This window comes from Phoenix dactylifera, chromosome 2, assembly GCF_051530095.1.
Source record: "Phoenix dactylifera cultivar Ajwa chromosome 2, Ajwa_hap1_PhDact_Kaust_v1.1, whole genome shotgun sequence".
Classification (NCBI taxonomy): Eukaryota; Viridiplantae; Streptophyta; class Magnoliopsida; order Arecales; family Arecaceae; genus Phoenix; species Phoenix dactylifera.
The window spans coordinates 12,797,622-12,823,666 of NC_143191.1; the positions used below are offsets into that span (position 1 = coordinate 12,797,622).

Sequence of the window (26,045 nt, forward strand, 5' to 3'; positions counted from 1 at the left end):
TGGTTGAAAAATTAATTTGAAATAATCATCAAGAACATAATACTTACTCTTATACCCTATAGAAATTTATGAACATGTCTTTTTGATACAATTTTCATCTTAAATGTATAATATTTTTCTAACCGGGCATGAAATATCTAATAAAATTGGAATATGGGAGGTGGATAGAAAGTATGTATATATATCATGGCATCTTAAAGTTTCAATGAACAAATCATAGTCTACATGTAGATTATTATTCACCGATTCAAAAATATGCTCATTTCGACATGCGACAAGGTTAGCCCAACAAACAAACTCAATTCATTCTAGCAACCAGGCTAGTTTTGGATTTGGTGCCATGAACCAAAGTTGATTATTCTCCAAGATAGACCAAGTTAGAAAGCTATTTGCCATCTGGCTACGTATGCAGATAATCACAGCCGTTTATTTTTATAACAATTCATCGAGATGCATACTTGATGCATGGAGTGTGCCTAAATAAGCAGTTGTGATTGGCCGTACGTGTGACTACTTAAGAGTAAAAATGGGTCGGGTTGTGTCGGGTCATCCAATTTGGTTTCTTATTCGGATTCTAATTTTGAACACGGACTGTACCAATAGAAGATTGGATCAGATCGGATTGGATCGACTGCTATAATTTTTAACCCAACGGATCATTCTGGTCGAGTCAGGTCTATGTATATCCAAACTCAATTTAAAAAATTCAGGCCCAGTTTGGATCCGAATCGGATCCGGTTCGGATCAACCCATCTATGGCTTCAGAACTTGTTTGCACCTCTATGGACCTAAAATTTTTTTTAGATCCAGGTCAGGACGGGTTGTAGGATTGAAAATCTAAAGTTATTCAAATTTCAAATGAATTGGATCGAGTCTGAATTTAGTAAATCCAGATTTGATTCAAAAAACAGAATGAGTCCAATTTTAAAATCCAGCCTAACTCTATAGCTCTTCAAAAATAAATTGGATCAGTCGGACACGAATCTGACCAAACTCATTTGCAGCCTTGTGATCCGGCCAGACTCATTTGCAGCCTTGTGACTGCATGATGGAGTAGAACCAGACTGATATATAGGACAACGCACGGCCGGCACATAAAACATGGTCTACGACATGATCTAGAGGGGAGGCAATGTTGCTCTTCTTTTTTTTTTTGTGCCACTAATTTTGCGATACCTGGGACCCGCCTACAAGGGTCGGTGTCCCTTCCTATCGAAGGGCAAAAACAAGGAACGAATCCACCTTCTCCCTCGCGCAACCGAGAGCTCCCTCTCCCTCTCGCCCTCTCTCACACGCGCTCCCTCGCGCTCTCTCTCTCTCACCCCCACCGTTCTCTCTTTCCCACGCTCTCCCTTTCTTCCTCTCCTCTTCTTATTCTACTACTTGTTCTCTTTTCTATCTCTTCCCCCCTTTCTTCCGGTCTCTCTCTCTCCTTTCCCATGTCCCTGTCCGTGTGTTGGTAGACGAAGGGCCCTCTTTCCCATGGCCTATTCCCTCTTTCTCTCTCTGTTTTTAATTTCTCTCGGTTTTCCCCCTGTGAGTGTGTGTGCGTGTGAGGTTATTGGCAGGGATCCGCGGTACCGCCTCCTATCACACCGCAGTGTATAGGGTGAGATTTATGATCCAAAATTTTAAAAAAATAATTATTTTTTAGTATAATAGTTAGTATTTAGAAATAAAAATTTTAAAAAATTTTGAAGAGTTTTTAATTTTTTAAATATTAATGTAGCCTAGCATGATCTCTATGTGATTTGGGGGTGCGGGATCTTTATGAATGGAGTAGACTCTTTGGTCGTGAAATATGTGAAGTGAGGTAAGTAATATTTATATTTTATAGTACTTGTTTAAGATTAATTGGAAAAAAATTGATGTTATAATTCTAAAAAAAAAGTATATAAAATTTTATAGTTACATGGAGATTGACTTATCATTGCAAATTTGTTAATTAATTGGATGATTGAATCATCGTTACGGATCAAGCATGTAGAACTATATATATTGTATGTTCAGTAGTAAAATTCGAAGTCATATTATAAAAGAAAAAAGACTGGAATTATATATATACATATGCATATGTATATCAGTTGACTCTCAACATGATTATGTATGAAATTCAAACTTAATTATGTGCTCTGCCACAAAAGTAATTATAGCGTGATCCTGCCATAGGGGTTAAATATGACGGCCTGAGGTAAGCATAGTGTGACCTAAGCTACAACCACGTGATCATTGTTTCGATTTAAAACCCAGACCACATAGGTAAATATGGAGTAACCCAAGCCACAGGGGTCAAATGTAGGGTGATCTATGTTGCATGGGTTAAGTGCGACTATAGTCATTGGCTGTAGAATAGAAATTGGAAAGTAGATGTCCGGGTTTAGATATGTGCATATGTATATAAATGTAAGCATAGTATAATCATGTGATTTAGATATTCTATTTTATTCCAATTCCAAGTATTGATTTATTCTATGTATATCGTTGATAAGATGAAATGTATTGTTGTTGTATATAAATCTCATTGAAAGTAAATGTTATGAAGTTACCTGTACAAATGTACTATGATTTATATACTTTAATTGAGTTGAATCATGTAAATTTTTTTGATCCAATTTTATAAAATTGATTTGTTACTTACTGAATTGTAAAGTTAATGATCTTTTTCTATATTTTTTAGATCTAAGGATCAAGAACTAAGCCAATACTAGCTTTCTGAGAAAAGTAAATAGAGGTAAGGCTATCTTCCTAATCAGTATACTTGGTTTTGATTAGTGATATATATTAGAGTGTGGCTTTGAATTATGTATAATTACTTAAATACTGAAAGTTTGAGCAGTAAATTTTGGAAAATAGATCTCTATTTATGACTTGGGGTAATATGTATAAATTTATATGATATTTTGGTTTAATAGTTTAACTGTTCATTGATAGGTAGAATACCTTGTATGTTTATAAAGCCAACCCCTGTGAGTATGTAGTGGTTTTCATGCCCTCAAATTATGGAATCTAGAGTGGTCGGAGGTGTGACGAGTTTATTCAGAAAAATCTTTTTCCCCTCTTCCATCCTCTGCTCGCCACTCCAATGATGAAACAAGGTTGGGTTGCATGGAGCAAACCTTGAATTGCTTCTCATTTCAGAATCTAGCAATCTTTTTCTCACATCCATTCGAATTTCTTTTTATAAACACATTTGTTTCCAATGTGACAATAAGCCATTAAATTTTGAATGGTAGCGAGTTTGGTGCCTGAGATGAGCACCCAGGCTTCATGAACCAAAAGGAAAAGGACCATTTCTAATCCTCCGCTCTCGTAGCTCTATCCTTTACGGGGATCATTAGCACCAGACAAATGGTGTCAGATAAGAGCGTGAACAATTTTCGCAGGCTCCATCCTGTATGGCGCCTCAACAAATAAGAAACAGAAACAGCAACGCCGTGTCCATGAATCAAGGCTCAGTTGCTACACTGTGGTCACCCATCCAACCACCTGCGACCCAAAAATGTACTCAATAAAATTTCTTGAGATCTTACCTTGAAACATGTCTTTATATGTAAGTATCAATTTCTAAATCTTTTCCATAACAAAGAAGTTCGAAATGTTCTACTGAAGTCATATCAAGTAATGTCAATGAAGTATTCCTGAAATTAGGCGGTAGTAAAAGCCATCATAAGCATTCTATGTCATAGTGCAGGAAAATGACGAACAAACATGCCAGTGCAGTCGTGGATTAAAGGGGGAACAGAATAAGCAAGCAAGATGGCCAACTAATTCTTAGAAACTTGGGTTGGATTGACAGGTTGGTCAAACAGCACACACGCAGATCTGAATCTCCTAAAACTTGGTGCACATATCAAACATGCTGTCACCGTAGAACAAGAGACTTCTATTAATAGATAAATCATTGCACAACTTGTCCAAATTTATATAAAGAACACATGAAATAGAACAACAATGTATAAGAACTTTTCTTTAAACCGCTAGCTCCCATCCTTGATCATTAATAACATTAACAGATTACAGAAATGATTAAAGGAATATTCATCCTAGGGACCTGAACCTGTGGATATAACTTCCTTCTCACGCTAGAATCACATTGAAATCAAACAGCCATTAAACTTCAAAAATGAAGCCAGATTCTTGACTCTTGAAGAGTTTAAGTAGGAACCTGCAGTGATGAATATCACTTGTGCATACAACACATATGGTCTAACCGAGCTGTCAGTCTATCTTCACAGATGAGTAGATCAGTCTCGTGAACCAGAAGCACGCATAGAAGCCAATTGTGCCAGTCAGTACAAAAAAGGCATACGAGGCAATTAGCATGTAACCGAAGTACAAAATGCCAGAGACTGGCTTCGTGATCTCCAGCTTTGTAAAGAAGTAGAAGGTCGCATAGAGGAAGAGATATAGTGCAGAAGATCCGGAGGTCAGATAGGACCTCCACCACCACAAGTAATCCTCACTGCACAGCTGGAAATAACACAGAACGATCGTGATCTCAGCACAGGTGACAATAAGGATGAGAAATACGAGAAAGAGGAACCCAAATATGTAGTAGAATTGGTGCAGCCAAATGGATGTAAGGATGAAGAAGAGCTCGATGAAGACAGCTCCAAATGGAAGGATGCCTCCGATCAGTACTGAGAAAATTGGATTCATGTACCAAGCCTGTTCAGGTATCTGCCTGGGGATTTTGTTTGTCTTCACGGGATCCTCGATTGCTTGCTTCCTGAAACCCACATAGCTGCCCACAAACACAAGAGGCACCGAGATACCAAACCACAGCAGTACAAGGGCAAACATTGTGGTGAAGGGCACAGCACCAGAGGACTTCTGCCCCCAGATAAGGGCATTCAAGACAAAAAAGATACCAAAGACAACGCCAGGGAACATGAATGCTGTCCTGAGGGTGATTGTCTTCCATTCTGTACCCTTAAACATCTTGTAGAGACGGGCAGAGGAGTATCCAGCGAAGAGACCCATGAAGACCCAAAGTAGAAGCATGGCTGTCATTAATCCTCCTCGGTTTGATGGAGAAAGGAAGCCAAAAACAGCAAACATCATGGTTACGAGAAGCATACCGAAGAATTGAACACCTGTGCCAACATATACACACAGTAAGTCCGACTTTGCCGGGGGCCTGAAGACATCCCCATGGACAAGCTTCCATCCTGTCTCCTCTTGGGCTTCTTCTTGAGTTTCCAGCTGGTTGTACTTGGAAATATCCCGGTAAAGGGTTCGCAGCATGATCATGGCCACCATCCCGGAAAGGAAGAGTACAATCATCAACGAATTGACAATGGAGAACCAGTGAATTTGGTCATCAGTCATCAGAAGATAGGTATCCCATCGAGATGCCCATTTCACTTCACTCTCCTGAAACAACAATAGGAAAAATTATAAAAAATATCTTTAAAAAAAATAAAAAAAAACTTCATTGAAAAAATATAATAGTAATTAAACAATCATATACATGCTAGACCGAGTTATATCTGATCATGTTACCAGGAAGTCATAATACTTGATAATCTCACCTCAAATGCGACATCATATGTGAATACAATCTCATTGTTTGCTTCAACCTCTTGGGGAGAATCAGAATTCACAACCAAGCGTTTGGCATGGGGATCACAGGTGCTCAGGCGTGTATTAACACCATTCCATTCACCTTCATACTCATGTTTAACACTGCAATATGCACATATTTATTTAAAGTCTGTTTCTGAAAAATTGTAAATCTAAGAAAATATAACGTCATGAAAGTTAATATCAACCTGAATGGCTTAACCTCAAATCCCACGATCCTTGCAAGATCCACTTGAGCATCCCTATGATACTTGACTACAAAAGATAAATGATTGTGGATAAAATACTTTTCATCCTTGCTCTGCATCAAAATGAAAGTTTAGTGACAACCATCCAATACTTTTTTTTTTAAGAACAAAGCTAAGGCAGTTTAATTTTGTTATTATCAGATGTACTTACCCCAGTATATTGGCCTTTGACACCAACATGGAACCCATGTTGATACACTGTAGGGGAATCCTGATCGAGCCTTTTTATAGGAACAACTAGTGGAAGATTGTCAAGAATCCTGTAATGTAACATGTCCATTCACCAAATCAATGATGCTTGGATTTTTTTAAAATATATTTTAAATTGCAAAAAAGGCTAGCTAGTTGACATACATGTTGACCTCATAGGCATCCTCTATCTTTTCCTTAAGGTCCTTGGCATCTTTTTCATTGAGTGAAATCTTGCAAACAATTTGACACATGTGCGGCTCTCTCATCTCAAACTAAAGCAAGGAAAGAAAGGAAAAAGAAAAAAAAAAAAGAGAAAAGTCAGAAAAATCCCAACGGGAGTAAGTAACATTGGGAAATAAAAAATAGCTTTAAAATATAACAAAGTGACTAACCACATAGGGAGAGTTTTCAATACGATCACCGCGAAGAACTTCGCCAAGATTCTCTGCACTGTCGACTACAGTATCTGGTCTACAGTAAGGTAGTGAATAATAGGAGTACGGAAGCTGAGTTTTTATGGAAGTTAATTTGTTCACCTTCACATAAAGTGGATCTTTCTGCAGCCAGAACATGTTTTGCAAATGAGTAGTGCAGTTTAAAAGGGTAAAACGACCAAATTTAAAAATCAAGTCAATGATAACAGAGAACTACAAAAAACTAAAGTTTGTGGATATAATATTAAAAAGAATTACAAAAACAACAAAATCATGGAATTCTACAATGGTGTAATTGGATACCTAAACAAAATTACCAAAATTAGCAAGAAGTTTAAGTGGGTATCTAAAAAAATGGTAGACACCTGTTCAATTAGATAAAATAACAAATCAACCACCACTCTTAGATTCTACAATTTGGCATACCACCCGTACTGGGTAATACTGTAACGTACTGATGCCGAACTGAGACTAGGTACAAGTGACATACCGAGTCATGGTATGGCAAATTGACTCCATACCAAGCATACCGATAATATAGCAGCATGATACAGTACGTGATCTGATACCAAGATTGACAACCTTGATTGATACTTTTCGTTTACTTAGTCAAGGATACAGACTAATAACCACACACAAAGAGATAAATTCATGGGCAATAAAATGATGAGAAAAAACATAAAAGCTCAAGGATCTCGATTTCTTACTCGGTTCTCTCCCCCCCACCCCTTTCTTTCCATACTTCTTATAGTTGCTAGCATTATTGTCATAAATATTTAACTTTCGATAAAAGTCAAATGATTAAATAAAAGTCTTTGCCTATACACATATGCATAAATAGACATGTTGTGACGAAAAGTATCCCTTGATAGGAATGACTGGAAAAGTATAAGTGACAAAGGACCGTCCTATAAGAAATCTAGGCGCACTTTTGTTAGGTGTAGATATACAAATTAGAATATTTTATTTTATTTGCGAATTAGAGAATTTTATTTTTTTATGTGGACTCTAGGACTAGAATTTTATGAGGACTCTAGTACTCTATTTCTATGCGGATTCTTATTAGGGTTTTACGTCTATATAAACCCATTGCTATGTAATTGAGAATATAGTTTGTATTTTTGAGATTTTGATGGTTGAGAATATTCAGCTATCCTCTCTGTCTTCTCTTCCTTCACTTTCTTCCTTCTCTTCTTCTCTCTCCTCTCTCTTCTTCTTATCTTTCCTTCCCTCTTATTTTTCCCTTTCCTCTTCTTCTTCTCCTCCTCTACTTGTTCTGTCCTACATCAATTTGGTATCAGAAACCCTATTCTCCCTACCTCCCGAGCCTATCCTGCGTCAATAAGGCTTGATGGCTATTTGTTATGGTTATGACAGATCTGGTGGAGGAAGAAGATTGACCAAAGAAGAGCTCTTAATGTGATGCCTCTCTGTAGGTTGACTTTCTTCATATCAAAGTTCAAACTAAACTTAATGGAACGGGATAGACTACTAACAATTTAGAAAGTGCTGTAACAAAAATGTCTAGCATGATGTGAATCATGTCCACCCCAAAGTTAGTCCACTTAAATACTTCATTTGAGGTCTTCAGGTATCGGGCTCATGAAATGGGCCACTCTTCATAAAAACATAATCTTCTTTTTCTTGAGGAATTGTCAAGGTAGAGAATCAATCTAGCTAATATGGCAAATCTGGCAAACTATAAGCAAGAAGAGATTGGCAATCAAAATTATATCATAAGTATGCGAGTCTTAAATAGATTCTATTTTCAACAAATATGATTGTATAGGCACTATATATTTTTTTACTAGCAATTCGTGCAAATCCAACAAATACTCTGCTCTTCTATGCTTCGATTGTCAGATTTAACCAATGCACACCTCCCCAGGCTGGAACAGATAAACAACCTAGTTCACATATTTGACTATCAGATTCTTCCAATGCACCAAAGGAACCATCATACATTCCTATCAGCTTTATGTCAATAGTAGCATATAACCCGCGCAATGCGTGGGGTGCAGTTTGTTTTTTTCTTTTTTATATTCGATACTAGATTGCAATGGTTGTCACAGTGAATTTAGAGAGGACCTTAGAGTTCGAATTGGGCTTGACCAACCCATTTAATTCAAAAGTCAGCCAAGGTTACCTCCTTGGATCCCACATAAACTTCATCACTACCTGTGGGTTGGATGAAGGTAACCTCCTATATATCACAAAGGAAATTGGAATTTACTATTCTTGCTAAGTTTCTCTTTGGTTCATTTATTGTATCATCATCACCATCATCATTTTCCGGAGTAATGGTCTAAATATCTTCACAGTATTAAAACACGTTGTTCATTTTCTGACCTGCAGAACCCAACCTTTAGACCTTCCTCTGATGGAAGGCCTTTATAGTTCAGGAGCTGGACTAATGGTAATCTATACAGAAATGAGAATATCCATTTAAAACATCGTAGGATGACCCGCTCGTCACCGTACACTTATCCCACTCCATCTAGGCCAAAACCCAACCTCTCGAGCAGATTGTCAAAGCTCACAAACACTTTGGTGGTAATGTAGCTCTTAAAATACTATTAGCGGCCCATAATGGATACCAGGATGCACAACTGAAAAGGAAAAATACTAATATAAGAGTTGAACACATTGTTAAGATTCAAACCTAGCCCAATCTAACTTAGATTTCGATGATTTCATCCCATCTTCTCTATGTCCCTATCTGGCTATATGCATTGTGCACTTGTAATAAACAATTATATATCATAACATGTATCTGGGGCCAAAAAGCTATCGCCACCCTACGTCCATGTGATATTTGGCCCTTGCACATGGACACAACAAAGGAAGCTTTATTTGGAAGAAGATTTAAAATCCAAGGCTTTTTTTTTAATCTCAAGTTTCCTTAGATATTATATGTTGGTTGAAGATTTGAATTCAAGGCAGTATGCTAACTCTGCCACAACATTATATGTTGATTGATTAATATTCAAGGCATTATAAGTTTCCTAGTCTATTATAAGTTGGTTTTATTAACTTTTATTAACTAATTCTAATTAACATCTTGCAAACAACAAACCTAAAGTTTCTATGCTATATGCAACCATAGTGCATATTTTTTATTCAAATGTCAAAAATGAAACTGAAGTAATTTTGAAAATAAATATTACTTAAAACTATTGAAAAGGTGCAAAGATAAAATTAAATCTGACCGTAACACAGTACTGAAGTACAGACAATCTATATCAACAAAATGATCTTTGGAAAAAAAAATATGCTTGCATGTCCCTGAATCCTCAATACAGAATTTACAAAAAATATGCTTGCAACGTACTTCTTTTTCCTGGTTTCCATCACCTCTAGAGTCAAATAGTGCAGAGTGCTTGCAACCACTTGCTCATAATTAACGATGCTATAACTATTGCTATTAAATGTTTAGTATTAGTTGTTAATTATTAATATTATGATTACTTTTAGAAAAACAACCAAAGATTATTCTTATTATACTTAGTATATTTTATTTATTTTTAAAATAGACAAAAATAATAAATCCTATATGTGCCTGCATATATGGGCTGAATAGAGATGTCAACGGGGATTGATACCCAAATATTTTTTCCGTCCTTGAACCGAACGAAATGATTTTAACCAAAATTAAATAGGGTTAGTTTCGATGATGAGTTTAAAAATTAAAAACCATCCGATTTCGCTTTCATTTACAGTTTTGATGATTCTCTGACCCAAAACCGACATTGAATCCAAAACCGAAACCGAACATACCCAATATTTAATATTCTTTATATTTTGTGTCAATCTGAAATATTATACTATGAATTTTATGGATTATATAATGAAATTTATGGATGATATCTTTAATTTGGTTGTTTATATGTGAAAATTTTTGAAATGAATAAAAAAAGTTAACGATTTTTGATTTTTTTTAGTTACAGATTCGGTTTTGCGGTTTTCTTAGTGGCAGTTATAGTTTTTTATTTTAAAAACCATAAAGTTTCACTTTCGGAGATGGCAGTGGATTTCGGTTTTGGTTTTTTTTACTATATGCACCAGATTTGCCCCGTTGACATCCCTAGGGCCGAATACTGCATATGCATTATACATTCCTAGATCACATGTGCCTTTATTAGAGAGAGAGAGAGAGAGAGATGTGGCAAGCCATTCTATATTTTATGAGAAAAAACGAAACATAGAAAGAGAACTAAAGAAGACAACAAGGGGAAAAAAAGAAAGAAGCAAGTCAGAATAGCAACAGTTCTAAACCATCAAGTTTGGATCCTCTACGGTGCGACTTTTGCACCATAAAATCCTTTACCACCATGGATGGCTGCCACCTCATCCATCTTGGAGGCAAGCGGCTCTCATTTATCCCGAAAGATATCCATGCACTTTTCAATGTGATGCACAACGCGTTGGAGAGTTAAAAGAGAGTTGCACATCTCCAAGATGGATGATGTGGCAGCTATCCATGATAGTACTGCACTCTGCTGTGCAAAAGTCGCACCGTAGAGGAACTAGTTTCCTAAATCACGGCTCTATCCAAAAAAAATGTTATGACTCAATAAAAGCACAACCATAATAAAATAAATGGCCCAAATCTAAACCACCGTCCAAGTCAATATGCTAGGTTGGACGGACCTAGGCTTAGCACCATCCAACCTATTAACTCAAGTAATAGAATCTTTTCTCTTCATATCTTTCCCTATATGCTGGGATATTAGCATGCACCCCAGAGATAGCTGACTCACCCTTTCCATGCCCTACTATGCTACTTCGACACCACTGCCGGACTTTGGTCTGCCGCCTGCGACACCCACCTCGCTCTCGTGCGCATCGCACACAAGGAGTTCTTCAAATTCACCAAAAAGAAAAAGGGTGGGGAGTTCTTCCAAACCTTTTCGGTATTGCTATAGAAAACATGTATAACAAACATGTAGAGAAAAGGATAAGAATCTCTAGTTAGATGAATGGTTCAGCTATAGACGAAGATAATAAGAAAAGAAAGGGAAAAAAATTCTTAAATCAAGCCCATGGAAAAAGAATGATGCTGCAAAGTTTGATTCATCAGCAAATGATGTGACTACACTCGGAAAGAGAAAAGAAAGATCGCCAAAATTCCTTAGTGTGTTCTTGGACGGCAAAGCAACCAAGCCCTTCAATCTCAATGCTATTCTGGTTGCCCTACAAGTCATGCACACCTCTGAGGGTGGCCATCACAATCAAACCCTCTCCTTCATGGAATCCAAAGGACACAAAGATGATCGACAAAGAGCAGCATAAAAAAAGTAGGAGAATAAAGAAATGGGGTTTCTTTTAAAAGAAACCATCTTCCTCTTCTATCTCTTTATTAGAACTAGGAGTCAGCATTTTTTATCTCTTCCTACTTTAATAGTGTGTTCCCCCTATCTCCACTGTCCCGACTTCTGGCCCATTTTGTCGTGTACAACATATGGAAGGCATCGAACGGCTCGTTAAGATCACTTGGGTGAAGGTTAGTAGGAATTGACAGATGGATGGATTGCCTTGGAAGTTACAACCTTTAGTCAGGGTGACTTCCCAGTGAGGTAAACTCATGAAGTCTCAAGTAATAGGCACAATTTTAGTGCTTAGGCCAAAACCGTAAGTAGTTTGTGATGGGGTCGGATTAGAATTTCCGTGTGGAAGTAATTACTATCTGGATACGTGGTAGAATAGTATCTATCCCAATGGCGAATGGCCGGCTGTGCCAACACAGAGCCTACATTTATATATATATATATATATATATATATATATATATATATATTAGATGGCATCAGCTCACCAGAATGAATTGCAGCCAGAGTTGCATCTTGCGCCTCCTTACTCTATCTCCAAAACATTTGACACAGCCCAGTCAGCATCAAATTACCTAGAATATCTCCCAATAAGCCTAATGATTAGTTTAGTTCTCCTTGTGTTCCCTTTGTATGTTTGGCTCAAAATCTAGACACCTGCAAGTCCTGCTGATCCAGGGGAACCTAGAATGACAAAAGCCTCCATGAACAATACTACATAGCCAAGATAGATATCGATCACTCATGTAATAAGAAGTGTGTTGATTCTCTACCAATTATTTACTGCCAAAGTTGTAGGAAGTCTTGTGGCATCTTGATGTTGATTTCAAGGAGTCCAATAAATGACACCTCCACAAGCCATGGCAGTGATCACACGGAAGCTACGTTTTGTATAGCATGCCGATTGAGTACGATTATCTTTCTTTCCAATGTTCAATCAATCTACTTATTGTTGCATATTTTATCCTGCTTTGGAATTGTAACCTTCTCAAGGCAGCAGAAGACTTTTCAGCTCATAATCAACATTGTTTCTGACTTCTATGCTCAAGCATCCGAAGTCCTACGTTTTTGCAAATCCTTAGTGCTAATCACTTGCACTTATGCTTGCTTCAGCTTACATGACTTGTAAACCTCTAGGTGGTGCCTCTTCACTTAGAAATCAATCACCACAAAGTAATTAGATTTCATATAATCATACAAGATCATCTCACACAAAAATTGAATAGCTTCCTAGAGAGAATGTAGCATGGAGAAGTGAAGCTCCTAAAAAGATTACGATCATGAAGCAACCATATCACAAACTACCGTAAAAAAAAATCATTTTGTTGTTGTACTTTCAATAAGCACAGATATAACTATTGATATAGTAATACATGATTCGATCAAATTGGAGGCTGATCTTTTTATATAGCATAACAGAGCAATATAAGATGATTGAATTAAGAGGAACATCATGGAAGAAATAAGGAGCAAGGTTTAGGAGTGACTTGGGGAGTTGTTTGAAGGAGGGGGATTCAGTTGCTAAGCCCTCCCAGACTCAACCTAATTTATGTTATATTAGTTCCTCTTCACCTTGCACCCCACCTCAAAAAACAAACAAAAAAAAAAGGAAAAGAAAAATTGAAAGAATGAATTTTCATCCCTTGGTTTCACTGCCCATGTCAATATTAGGGCTTGCCTGAGTTTCCCTTAACTTTTATTCCCACACATGTATTTCCCACACTTGTTTGTTTTATCCATGCTTATGCTCGTCTATTACGACTTATAAGTTATTTTATACACACTTCTAGAAATGCCAAAGAAAGGCTCGTTGTTCCAGTCTGTATCATACCGTACCAATATGGAACTGGTATGCAATCTTGTTTTGTACCGATACTTGGTACATCTTGCTGTCTTGTACCATATCGCATATCGAAACTATAAGATGGGACTGGTACGAGATCCAGTATCAAGATAGTGAACCTTGTGCCAAAGATTTAACATTGAATGGCCTTGAAAACAAGAGAACTAGATTAAAATTTCTGGTCAACAAACCATAATCATTAAATGGCTACGGTCGACAAAGTTGAAAAGTTTAAGCTGCCAAAAAAATAAAAAGAAACAATGAAACTACTATACAATAGTAAACCCATGGTTTTAAATCCTATGGAAAGAGGGGTGTCCCAGTTTTTCCATGGGATGGGAGGCCTTGTTGTCCCGTCCAGTCTTGATCGTCGTCCCCATATCTCTCTCCTCTTCTCCTCTTCTCCTCTTCTTCTTTCCTTTTTTTCTTTTTTTCTTTTTTTTCTCCTTTTTTCCTTTCTTCCTTTTTTTTTCTTGTTCCTTCCTTTCTTTCTTTCCTTTTCTTCTTCTTCTTTTTCTTCCTTCTTTCCTCCTATTTCTTTTTCTTTTTACCCTTTTCTTCTTCCTCTATTCCTCTCTCTTTTTTCTTTTTATTCTTCTTTCCCCAAGTGGATGAGTTTCGAAGTCCTTACCTCAAACCGGTCTCATTTTCTCATAAAAATGAGACAAGGCAGCTGGGATGCTCCCATCCCGCCGGAATTTAAAACACAGTAAATCCACATCAGCATTAACTTTCAGATCAAGGTCCGCTGAACCAGTGCCGAGATCCGTACCGACTGGTCAACCGGTTCAATACATTACTGTACTGACACACAGTACACAGAGGCGTGCTGGTTCAGAACAGGCATGCCAAAAAATTTTTCAATATTTTTTAGGTTTTATTTATTGGTAATCAAATGTTTTCAAATGTTTTCAATGATTTTAAGTATAATTTGATATTTCTTAATATTTTTTAATGTTTCTATGATTCTGATACAACCTAAATGATGCTTCTTGATGTTTTAGAACGATGCAAGACATAAAATGATTAGTGAGATGTTGCATGCTATAAAAAACAACATGAAATATTTTAAAATTAATTAGTGAGATACAAAATATAAAATGATACAATCAATTACATATATTTAAAGTACAACATACAGACCAATATCTAAAATCTCGTCAAGTAGCGATGCCTCTCATAGATATCAGGATCATTAGCATAATTAGGAGGCATATCAGCCTATCTCTCTAACTAAGCCACGTTATAGTCCTATATGCTCATGCCATAAAAAATACACTCTAGGTTATAATTACTCTCGAATCTCTCACTGAAGCTCTGGCTCTGAAAGGTGTCCTCTGCTAATAATACGGTTGTGGAGGGGTCTATCCGAATATACCTGCAACAAAATCCGACCCGTAAGATGCTCTGGGCTGCGTAGGATAGTAGCCACTGAAAGATGATGCTTCATACGTATCATATCTATATTCGTATCTGTATGGATCATAGATTACATATGGCTGTAGATAATAGGATCCAATATATGACTCGGAACCTTTTCACCACTTAAAAAAAAAAGAAAGGGAGAGAGAACCGATTCAGACCAATCCAAACTGGTTCGCACCAATTCTGCTCAGAACTGGTCGGATCGGAGTGGTTCGAGGCTGGTTCCGACTCTCACAGGCGAACTGACCCAGTTCCGTGCCAGGTCGGCTAGGTACAGCCCCATTCGATAGACCATGTTTCAGATATTTCTCCATAAATCCAAGACATTTGGAATGCGGCCTAGTGTGTGCCTTATCGCTCCTTTATGTTGTAACTCTCTAATCACTTTATCAAATAAATCTTCCAAGTGTATGAATCTCAAAGCCACTTCTCTCAAATCTTTGATTTCAGACCATCCTCTCTCCTACATTGACTAGCTCTAATTCGCTAACTTTGTGAATTTCATTTTTCAACTTATTCCTACCATAGTTTCCACAATGTTCGCTAGATATCAGACCCAATTCAAACAAATTTTAAAATAAATGCTTGTAATACTTTATCTCTCCAAGTTGTTCATTTAAGAAAATTATTGCCATTGCTACCAAATTTCTGGTTCTTAAGATCAAGAGCTTACAAATGATTTCTTGGGAGACGAAACAAAATTATGAAACAATTTCTAGACAACTGCTATTGCTGAATGAAGTAAAATCTAATGCTATTTTTCAAATCAATAATAAGCTTAAAATATCCATAGTAGCCTTTCCATTACTATGACGTAGATATTATAAAGATAGATGAGATCAGTAATGAGAGCTAGAGCATGTCTAAATCAAGAATTCCTTTAAGTCTGACGTATCACCAAAACTACTTTGACAGTAAATGCAATTTATCAAATTAAAAGGGTTCAACCGTGCAAATATATGGATTATTCGCACCACGCATAGATCCAATAGCCAACAATATCAAAACTAACTGTCAAATTGTAAGACATTTACTATCAAATAATGCAATATAAAAAGAGAACGCATGCAAGAAAAAATATCTAAAAAGCAACTAAGTCGTCAAGATCAAGAGAAGAATAAACCACGCCGAGCGTTACATGAACCCAATCATCAAGAACTAAAGTTACAAGCCAACAATAACATAATAACAGTACTGGATGGCTCGAGTGGGGCATGTAAACCCAGATCTAGCCAATACATAGAAGATATACTAACAAATCGATTGCATCAATTTGTCAAACCCTCCATCAAATCTCACATCTCAATCAAGAAATCGGCAGACTCGAAAAAACACGCACAGGTCGAAGAAAATACCAGAGAACAAGCAATCAGCTATCAAACTCCCGAATTTGGATCCAAATCGAAGCAAAGATTCGCACAACGAGGGTTTTGGAGTGAAAGAAGTCCAGATCTAACACAAGGGCATCACCGAAAACGGAAAGGACCAGACCTAAATCTAGGAGAAGAGAAATCGAGCGGAGAAGGACTGACCTTCTGGAAATCCGCGGGTGCGACGCCGGGGAGGTAGAAACAGTGGCCGCCGGTGATGGAGGAGAGCACGAGCGCCAGCGCGATCCACGGGAGGACCGCCAGCGGTCGAGAGATCGCCATCGGAGCGATCCAAGGACTGGAGAATCGTAGGAAAACTAGGGTTTCCCGAGGGAAGGTGGATGCGTTCGGGAGATCTCGGAGAGCTACGAAGAAGAAATCGAGATCTAGCGCCACGCGCTCTCTCAGAGCCCCTCTTCGCACCGACGGGTGGAGACCGACGAATTAAAAAAGCTCGTGAATCTCGATCGGCGCTCGGACCACCTGCCTCGCGTTGATGCGAAGGAAGTCGAGGACTAGAAATATAAAGTAACCCTGACCTTTGCAAGAGAATTACAGAATCACCACTTAAGCTTCTAACACCAACGATATCACTCTAAGACGGATCACAGGTACGTAGAAAGTAGTGGTATATCACCTACTCAATGCGCAAAGTTATCTTTTAAATTATTCTTGAATGTAAGATAGAAGTTATAATAAATTATGTTTAAAAAATTATATAGATTTGTCAAAACCATCACGATACTACTGCATCGTTGTAACAACAACTGTTATTTCAAATTGCGGAGTAAATTGCATATGTGCAGGCTAGAGTATAAACTATACTAAATTTTAATATTATAGATGGCTTGAGTTTGAGTTTATATAATTGTTATATATAATATTAAATATATATTTAACAAATTTAAAATATATTTTTGTCATATTTTATTACTATATTATATTAAATAATTATGAATCTTAAATAGTTTTATTTAAATTATTATATAATTTCTTTTGCAATCTTTATAATGTTTGTATAACAAATTAAAAGTTATTTTATTTTATAGCCTACAATTATTTGTTTATATTTTCAGTATCAGCCCTTTTTTTGTCCCGTTGATTTAATTAATGTATGATTTTCACCTTATTAATGATAATGTGGAATGTGAGAAATATTTAAATTCCATAATAAAGACTTTTATTTTGTAGCTTGCAATTAATTAATATATGGTTTTAATCCATTGATTGTTTTAATTAATAGATAGATTTTTATTTATTAATGATAATATAGAATGTGACAAGCATTTAAATTTTCTCATTAATATTAGTGTCTATATGGAGAATGAAGAACTTAGTGCAAGCACAACCTTAATTTTAGTATATATACCTATGCCATATATGGGGTATAATATTTTCTTTTTAAAAAAAATTATATCTTGTATTATATAACTCACAAAAAATTATATTTTATACCGCTTGCATAAAGTGGTCATACCCACACTAATCAAATTATTGTATTTCTATAGCCTTTTCGATGGCTGACCTATAAAAATGAGACGATCTAGCTAGCATGATGTAGGATATAATTGGCCATTACTCATGACATCTTCTTATGCCAGTCGATGTTATGGACTTATGGTAGGGCAGAAATATGTTAACTTGAGGAGTAATTTCGAATGCAGATTCTTTTTTTATAAATTTAAATCGCTTCACCTCCCTTTTAGTAAAAAATAAAATAAGTTAAAAAAAAAAAGAAGACAAACTTTGAATGGAGAATATAGATTCAGGATCTATAATACTGCAACCGATTAATACGATACTTTTTTCTTATAAATGCATTCTCCGGAGAGGAATGGGTACAAAGGAGAATTCATCTATTGTGCAGCTGACTCTCCAACCGAATCGAAGATTGAATTCCCCCTCTAAACTTCCGGGAGAAATATACGGATCCGCTGAACCTTCCTTTGTACAAACCAGCAAAAAGGACATATCAACTCACAACCTTAAACCCCCACCAAAAATAGTGCCTCACAGGTGTTAGGCACTAGTGGGTCCGACGTTTATACTGCTTGTCGTCGTCTCAGCTGTTTGCTGATCTCTGGTCAACACTAAAAACAGTTGCAGAAAAAGAGTTGGTGGCGGATCTGAGTTATTGTTAATTTTGGTGATGGGTACGTAAATTAAGGCAGATCGGGTGTCATGTCAACCGTCAAAACAAGGGCAGGCTGGTTGAACGTGGATCTAGAATAGAGGCCCGATCTAGCGACACTTGTCGTAATTTTTTATGTCTCGTGGAACAGCACAATGGTCGGTAAGAGTAGGTTGGGCCCATGTGGCAAGTGACATTTAGCCTCACATTTGCGTTTTTTTTATTTTGGACTTGACTAGAATCACATGATAAAGAAGCTTGAGGCTTAGGATTCATACATATTTATTTTAATCCATCATGATTCAAGCAAGGGTTAGCCTGGACAGAGGAATTTATCTTTCTTGGCACGAGTTTCTTATGGATCGTGCAATAGATGCTTCAAAATCTATACAGCAACTGAACGAAAGAGTTAGAATTGCTTTGAAATCTATGCGAAGCATGATCCGATGATCTACGTCATGAAAGAATATCAATTATTCTTACTTTTAGCTGCGGTGGCCATATTAGATCCCATCCCTCTTCATAAATTGCTGCTTTAACCATTGAACCTTCCTTTAGATGATATATATTGTGTCGTGTCCTCCAAGCAAGAGAAAGAAGATTTAATTTCGGATAACCATAATTTTCTCTTTTGACCTCTGATTAGTTTTCGTATTTCATGAGCATTGACTCGTTAAACGAGGAAATCTAGATCTTGGCTTAAGTAAGGGTGTATATATTGCATCGGGTATGAATTCTCACCGCTCTAATAAAAAGTTTCTATAGCAAGATGAGGTTAGCTTCACCCAGCTATTCTCGCATTTCACTGTTATAGTAAAATTAGCAATAGTCTTGCAACTATTTTATTTTAAATTATTAAATATGCATAAAGCTAAAATATGTCAGTGTAATGAAAGAGACTTTTTTGACAAAAAAAATAATGACAAAAGAAATTTTGTGAACAAAAATATAAATTTGATGACAAAAATTAGCTTTCGTCATACTACTAGAATTAGAGATTCTTTTGTGGTGAAAATTATTTGTATCGAAAAATCACGTCACCATATGTGAGGCACCAATTTCAACCATATGGAGGGAATTTGTTTTGTGATAATCTTTATTATATCATGATAAAATTTAGCGTCACTAAGAATTCATAAATTTGGTGACGAAATATTTGGAGTCACTAAATATTTATATTTTTAGTGACTTGAATTTCTTGTCATCTATTCTTGTTTCATTTATAAAAACTAAAAATTATGAATGGCTATTTTTAATGACAAAAATAATAGCATCACTAAATATCCGACACCAATTTTTGCTATATGGAGGAAATTTTTTGCGACAATTTTTACTACACAGTGACAAAATTTATCATCACTAAGAATTTAATATTTTGGAAAACATGTTGGGTCACTAAACATTTATATTTTTGGTGACTTGAATTTCTCATCTTATATTCTTATTTCATTTAAAAAATTAGAAATAATCTATGCTTTTTGTGATAAAAATAATAGCATCACTAAACATCTAGTACAAATTCTCACCATGTAAAGAGAATTTTTTTTGACAACCTTTACTATATCATGACAAAATTTATCGTCATAATAAGAATTTCTAAATTTGGTGATAAAATATTTTTTATCACAATTTTTTTTTTAGTGACCTGAATTTCTTATCACCTATTCTTGCTTCATTTATAACAACTAGAAATTATCTATAACAACTTTTCATGACAAAAATAATTGGGTTACTAAATATCTAGCGCCAATTCTAAGAAATTTTTTTGTGACAACTTTTACATGACAACATCTATCATCACTAAAAATTCTTAAATTTGGTAACAAATATCTTGAGTCACTAAACATCTATGCATTTGGTAACTTAAATATCTCATCAATTATTTTTATTTATTTATTTTTATTTTATTTACAAAACCTAAAAATTATCTATTATTGCTTTTCGTGATAATAACGTCACCAATGATTATAATTTTGATGATGACAATAATATTTCATCGTCAATCTATTAATATTGAATTTTTAGTGACAAAAATTATTTTTGTAGAAAAATTTTGTCACCATTTGTATGAGGGCAATTTTTTATAATTTTGAGAAAATTTTTCTAAGAAGATTTTTATTACATTATGACAAAAAATTGCCGCCACTAACAAGTCAAACAATTCATGATGAATTCTATTATGTCATTAAACATTACTACAATTGTCATTTAAAAGAATAGAAATTAATTATCTGCAACTATTGTTGGTTGCAATAAGGTTGTATCCCCAATAATTTTAAATTTGTTGATGAAATTAATATTTGTCATCAGAATATTGTGAGTAATTTTTAGTAACGAAACTATATTTGTAATAATTTTTCCCCATAAATATGGTGCAATTTGGCATCTATATATTAAGAAAATTATTTTTGTAACAAAAAATAAGGTTTTCATCACCAAAATAAACTTATTGGTTATTTAGTGACAAATATCATTTTCATATAAATTTTTGTCACTATAATTGATGACAAAACGATCATTTTCAAATACTTTTGTTACTAATTATTTATTTTCTTTATTACCAATTATTTATTTATCTTAGATTGGTGTAATTTGGGCTGGATATTTTTTTTAAGTTCAAACATGACTCAACTTTTCTGAAATAATGTGACTGGTATAAATAAATAAATAAAAACTAAAATTCTATAAGAGATAGATTTCAACTTCTACATCAATTTTGCCTTTAGTGGCTCTACTAATTCTTCTTAGATTGGAATATATGTCCAATTAAAATCTTTCTCAACAAATTTTTTTTTGGTTTGATCAGTCTATTTTGGGTGTCAAAATAATAGAATTTGGGCCTGATTACTGATATATTACACTCTTTGAGAGTGGAGCCATATCATAGAGTTCAAAAAATTATCCCATTTTTTTTAAAAAAAGATCAACTTCATGTCTGATGATCCTCCTAGCACTTGACATGTGATTAAGTTTTCTGATATAGTAGAACTATCCTCTTGACTCTATTTTATATTTCTGTAGTAGACAAAGTGATCAACATCATGTTTGGCGATCCTCCTAGCATTTCAGCTACTTTTCACTAAGTTTGTTCTCATTTTGATACAGAAATTGAGTAGATGAACCAATTCAGTCCTCAAATTTGTTCATGTCAAACATTGTAGATCGAGAACTAATTCAGTCTTTAACTTAGATCCAACCTTCACCTTGACTTGATTCACAGGTCTTTAAAAATTGACCTACTTAAGTCTATTCAGGTTGGAACCAAGTCTAGTTATGAGATTACCTACTCAACACGTAGCCTTAAATTTCATATAAAAGAAGAAATCAGTTAGTTTTAGATGCTCAAAAATAATATTTTTTCATCCAATTGTAATTATATATAATTTTGTTCTATTAATAAAATTATCTAAAATCACTACTAGTGGAAAAAAAATTATATTATATGAACACAAATCACTTTTATAACAACTTTAGTTCTTTTCACCAACTATTTTTTATAAAACTTAAATAAAATTAATTTTATTTGATGAATTACCACATCATAGTGATAAATTATCGTTGTCCTATCTTAGTTATTTCTTTAGTGATAAATTATTCTAGTTCTTTCACTAGTTATTTATTAGAAATAGAAATAAAATAAATATTATATGATGACTTTATATAATCACAAAATACTATCCACTAAATTAGAATAGATTGTTCAACCAATAATAGCTATACATATTCCTACGAATGGCAATGATTGAGTGGACAAAATTTTTATACATCTTATTTAGATGAGCACAAAACTTTCCGTAAAACAAATTCTTTGAACAAGCACTTTAAGTTCATGAGACCAGCCTTATTGGAAATCTCTCCCAGTTTCCATATCACTAAGATTTAGCATTTTAAGTATGTAACATTAATAGCTCTCCTTTGGCTTCACATTTTTATTATTCGACTATAGTTTTCCACTTTAAACTTTAGGAAGGTTTTATTGCATGCAAATCGTGGACTCGCGTATAATCCCAGAACCCAGAACATGAAAACATTGCTATTTTTTTTCAAGAAGAATCTAGCCTTGGAAAACTACAGTCTCAGACCATACTATGAGTCTGGATGAAATATATGATCATGTTCTTGGGATAATTTTAGGATATGTTAAAGAATTTTGGGATTGTCCCAAATCAATTAGTTTCGCTTCATTCAGAAAGAGGACTTTGGAATTGGAGAAGGCTATTTAAAGGACTCGAGAGAAAGATAGAGTTCAACGTGAGTTGAGGGATGAGATACAAACTTATATATCAGTCAAAGCTACATAATGTCTCGATATAGATAGCTGCAATATTAGCTCGCCAAGATGAGTATGACCATATACTTGCATCTGTAGTTACTAACACATCATTTTGACATGCCCCCTTTTAGTTCACAGTAACATACTATTTTTTTTATCTAACTCTTCTGTTATAATTCTCTAACCCTTTTTCAAAATTGTGGATGCAGATTGATGATGATAATTGTGGCTCATTATGTTTATGGTGATTTTGGAGTTTCTTCTAATTATGACTCAGAATGTACTCCTTTTTATTGTCTACAAGTCATTAAGATATTTTGAATGGAACTTTATGGATGATATCTAGTTTAGAATAATTATGGATGTTTATGAATATTGACTAGCTTTATGTATGTGGACAATTAATATTTATTTGAAGATTCTTGGTATTCCTTTTTCAGGGAGAGCTAATGCTTATGCTTGTTGGATTTTTTGGTTTGACACTGCTTTACACCCACAAAGAAGCAAGCTACACTTGAGTTTTTAAATTTAATATCTTTATGGTGAATTCAATGTAGTGAATTGCATATGGAAAGCACACCCTATCATTTTGGTCTAAGATATATATCTGAACTATGCACTATCAATTATTGGTTGGGATTTTTTAAGCATTTTTCACTTTCTTAAACATATTTTTGATTATTGAAAACTTATTCTATTTATATTATATTTATTACAGTTACCTTACTTCCTACAATTTCAATAGATCTCTGTTTTATTACTGATCATTAGATTTGGAATGGAAAATATTTATCGTAGTCATTTTATCCTATGATCCAATATTCTTGATTCGACTATGATTACAAAATTGATATAATATTCTAATTCCTTTTTCAGAAAGAAACAACATAATTTTCGGCCAATGGCTGTTGTAGTAATAGTAAATATGGTGATGATAGCTACTACGTTTGGATTGGATATAAGTTTTTTGGAATAAGAAAATTTATACCAATGTTATTAATTTTATATTGCTATAATGGACATAAGTTTTAATTTTTATTTGGGCAAATGATTACAATTATTTTTAGATGCGACGAGGGTATAAGAAATATTGTTTGGATGTTACTTAGGGGTAAGCGGATGAACCTATATTAGAGAGGTTTTCCCCTGAAATCTCTAATATTTATGATATAATAATTATTATTTAATATAATAATGTAATAAAAATATTATTGAACATAATACAATATATATTATAACATTATATATAATGTAATAATAAGTTATCATATTATAATAATATTATGATATAGCATCATAAAATATTATAATATGACATACTATTATAATATTGTATTTTATTATCATTATAGTATACAATACTGTATTGTATAATCCGATTGTAGTAATATTTAATGTTACATCACACTGAATTATATTATATTACATCATATTTTTCTCCTCCCTTGAGAGATCTGGTTTTTCTAACTCTGTCCTGCATCTGGTTTTCATCCTTTTGATTCTAAACTCATGTAGGATGTGTCCAATTTTCTTATCAGAGATATTTCTTTGCACTCGGGAGGCCTTGAGGAAGTTATGATGATGGTATTAAGTCCATGCTGCATGGGCTGGGCTGTGCCAAGAGGTTCATTTACTAGTGGTCCAAGATCTAGCAAAACTTGCCCTGGTCCTCTCCTCTTCGTCGAGTAAGAAAGAGGATACTCTTGGACATGATTAAGACAAAAAAGAAATAACCTGGTGTTCATACTCTCCTTTCACATTTCTTCTGTTCCTTTGTTCTGCCTCTTGATACCAATGAACAATGTTGTAACATATAATGGAGAAGGTGGTAGTACTATTTTTTCGGTTTGAACTAGACACTGATCATATTCATAAGTTAAGTAAGCTGGAACTGGCTGAAAGGATCAAGAATGAGGCCTTTAGCTAGGATGGTGTTATTCAGGGAGGTGTCATATACAGTACAATTTGACTTGGTGGCACTGCTAGATTCACTCTCTACAATGTGTGCTAGAAATTGAACTTGAAGGAGGAGACAATAAATGTTCATTGTGTTAGAAGCTAGACAAGTCCAACAAGTCATGTTGGATCTCCACTTATATATGTAGTTGAAGGGCAACAACATAAATTGTTGCTCTATGAGTCCCATCTGATTCATTTTAGGCTTTTAGAAACATCTAAGGAGATCTTTGCATTTCATGGCATGGGAATTTTTCCATCCAGAAGTGTATGTTCCTTAGAGCACCACTCTGAGGCCATGTAAGAAAAGCTTCTGTTGCATAGAAGCCGAAGCTTAAATTTACAGTAAGTTTTAGTGAGTGACGATATAAAAAGCATGATGCTTAAAATTTAACATGTATTGGTAGCAAAAAATGTTCATCTTTTCTTCTGTAAGTAAACTGCTTTTCTAATTCTGTGAGCTATATTTGAGTTGGTTGATGCCACAACATAATTTATGACTTTTTCTTTTTTTTTCTTTAGAAATAAATGCTTTACTACCATTGCCTTTTGGGGTACAAAAGTGCTACATTGTCCAATTCTTGTTGGTGGCAAACTTGGACCAGAGTTAATTGAAATATTTCATCTACAAGTAATGCTTTATGGAGCCTGCTATGATTCAAGCCTGGATTCTAGTTCTAAAAACTCTGGTCCAAGCTTATCTAACCCCTCATGTGCAATATATGAAGACATATTAGTATATTGCAAGTAGTTGCCTCATAAATTTAACCTGGTAAATGGTAATACTTGCGTCCACCACCAATCTTCCTTTTCCTTTATGGAATATTCAAAAAATTCAAGGTAATAGATGGTATAAGATCCCCCTAATCCTTATCTAGCAGAAAGCTTGTAGTCTAACTTTTTTTTAAAAAAAAATAATATCCTAATAAACCCTTTTTTATATGTATCATATTTGATCATAATGATCTTTAAAGAGCTTACGACTGAGCTTTAAAAAGGAGCCCCAACGAACTCCACATTATCCATGATCACTATTATAATCACAATAATGTAAAGATATAGCAACATGTTTTGACAGCATCTACAAATGTTGGTAGAGCCTAGGGAACAGTTGTTAAACCACTTGACATAAAGGAGACACATATTAAACCCAAGATATACCACAATATTTAACTTATAGATAGAGGTTAGAATTTAAAGCTATGGGGAACGAATATATCTCCTCTTTTCCTTTATATATGGCTATGGAAAACTTAAGAG

General features: G+C 34.8%; 1 protein-coding gene and 1 long non-coding RNA gene across 2 annotated transcripts; one reads left to right on the forward strand and one right to left on the reverse strand.

Annotated features, from left to right (window-relative positions):
• The first annotated feature begins 1,245 nt into the window (after positions 1–1,245).
• Positions 1,246–5,307, forward strand: LOC113461052 (uncharacterized). Its single transcript, XR_015975098.1, has 2 exons — positions 1,246–1,813; positions 2,678–5,307. It is a non-coding gene; the product is annotated as an uncharacterized LOC113461052 (long non-coding RNA).
• On the reverse strand, positions 3,869–17,027 carry LOC103723808 (transmembrane 9 superfamily member 8-like). Its single transcript, XM_008814856.5, has 7 exons — positions 16,588–17,027; positions 6,419–6,583; positions 6,189–6,298; positions 5,986–6,094; positions 5,775–5,887; positions 5,535–5,688; positions 3,869–5,376 (listed from the first exon to the last, which is right to left on the reverse strand). Exons 1-7 carry the CDS (start codon positions 16,705–16,707, stop codon positions 4,219–4,221), a joined length of 1,929 nt encoding a protein of 642 aa, XP_008813078.3. The 5' UTR covers positions 16,708–17,027; the 3' UTR covers positions 3,869–4,218.
• Positions 17,028–26,045: the final 9,018 nt, after the last annotated feature.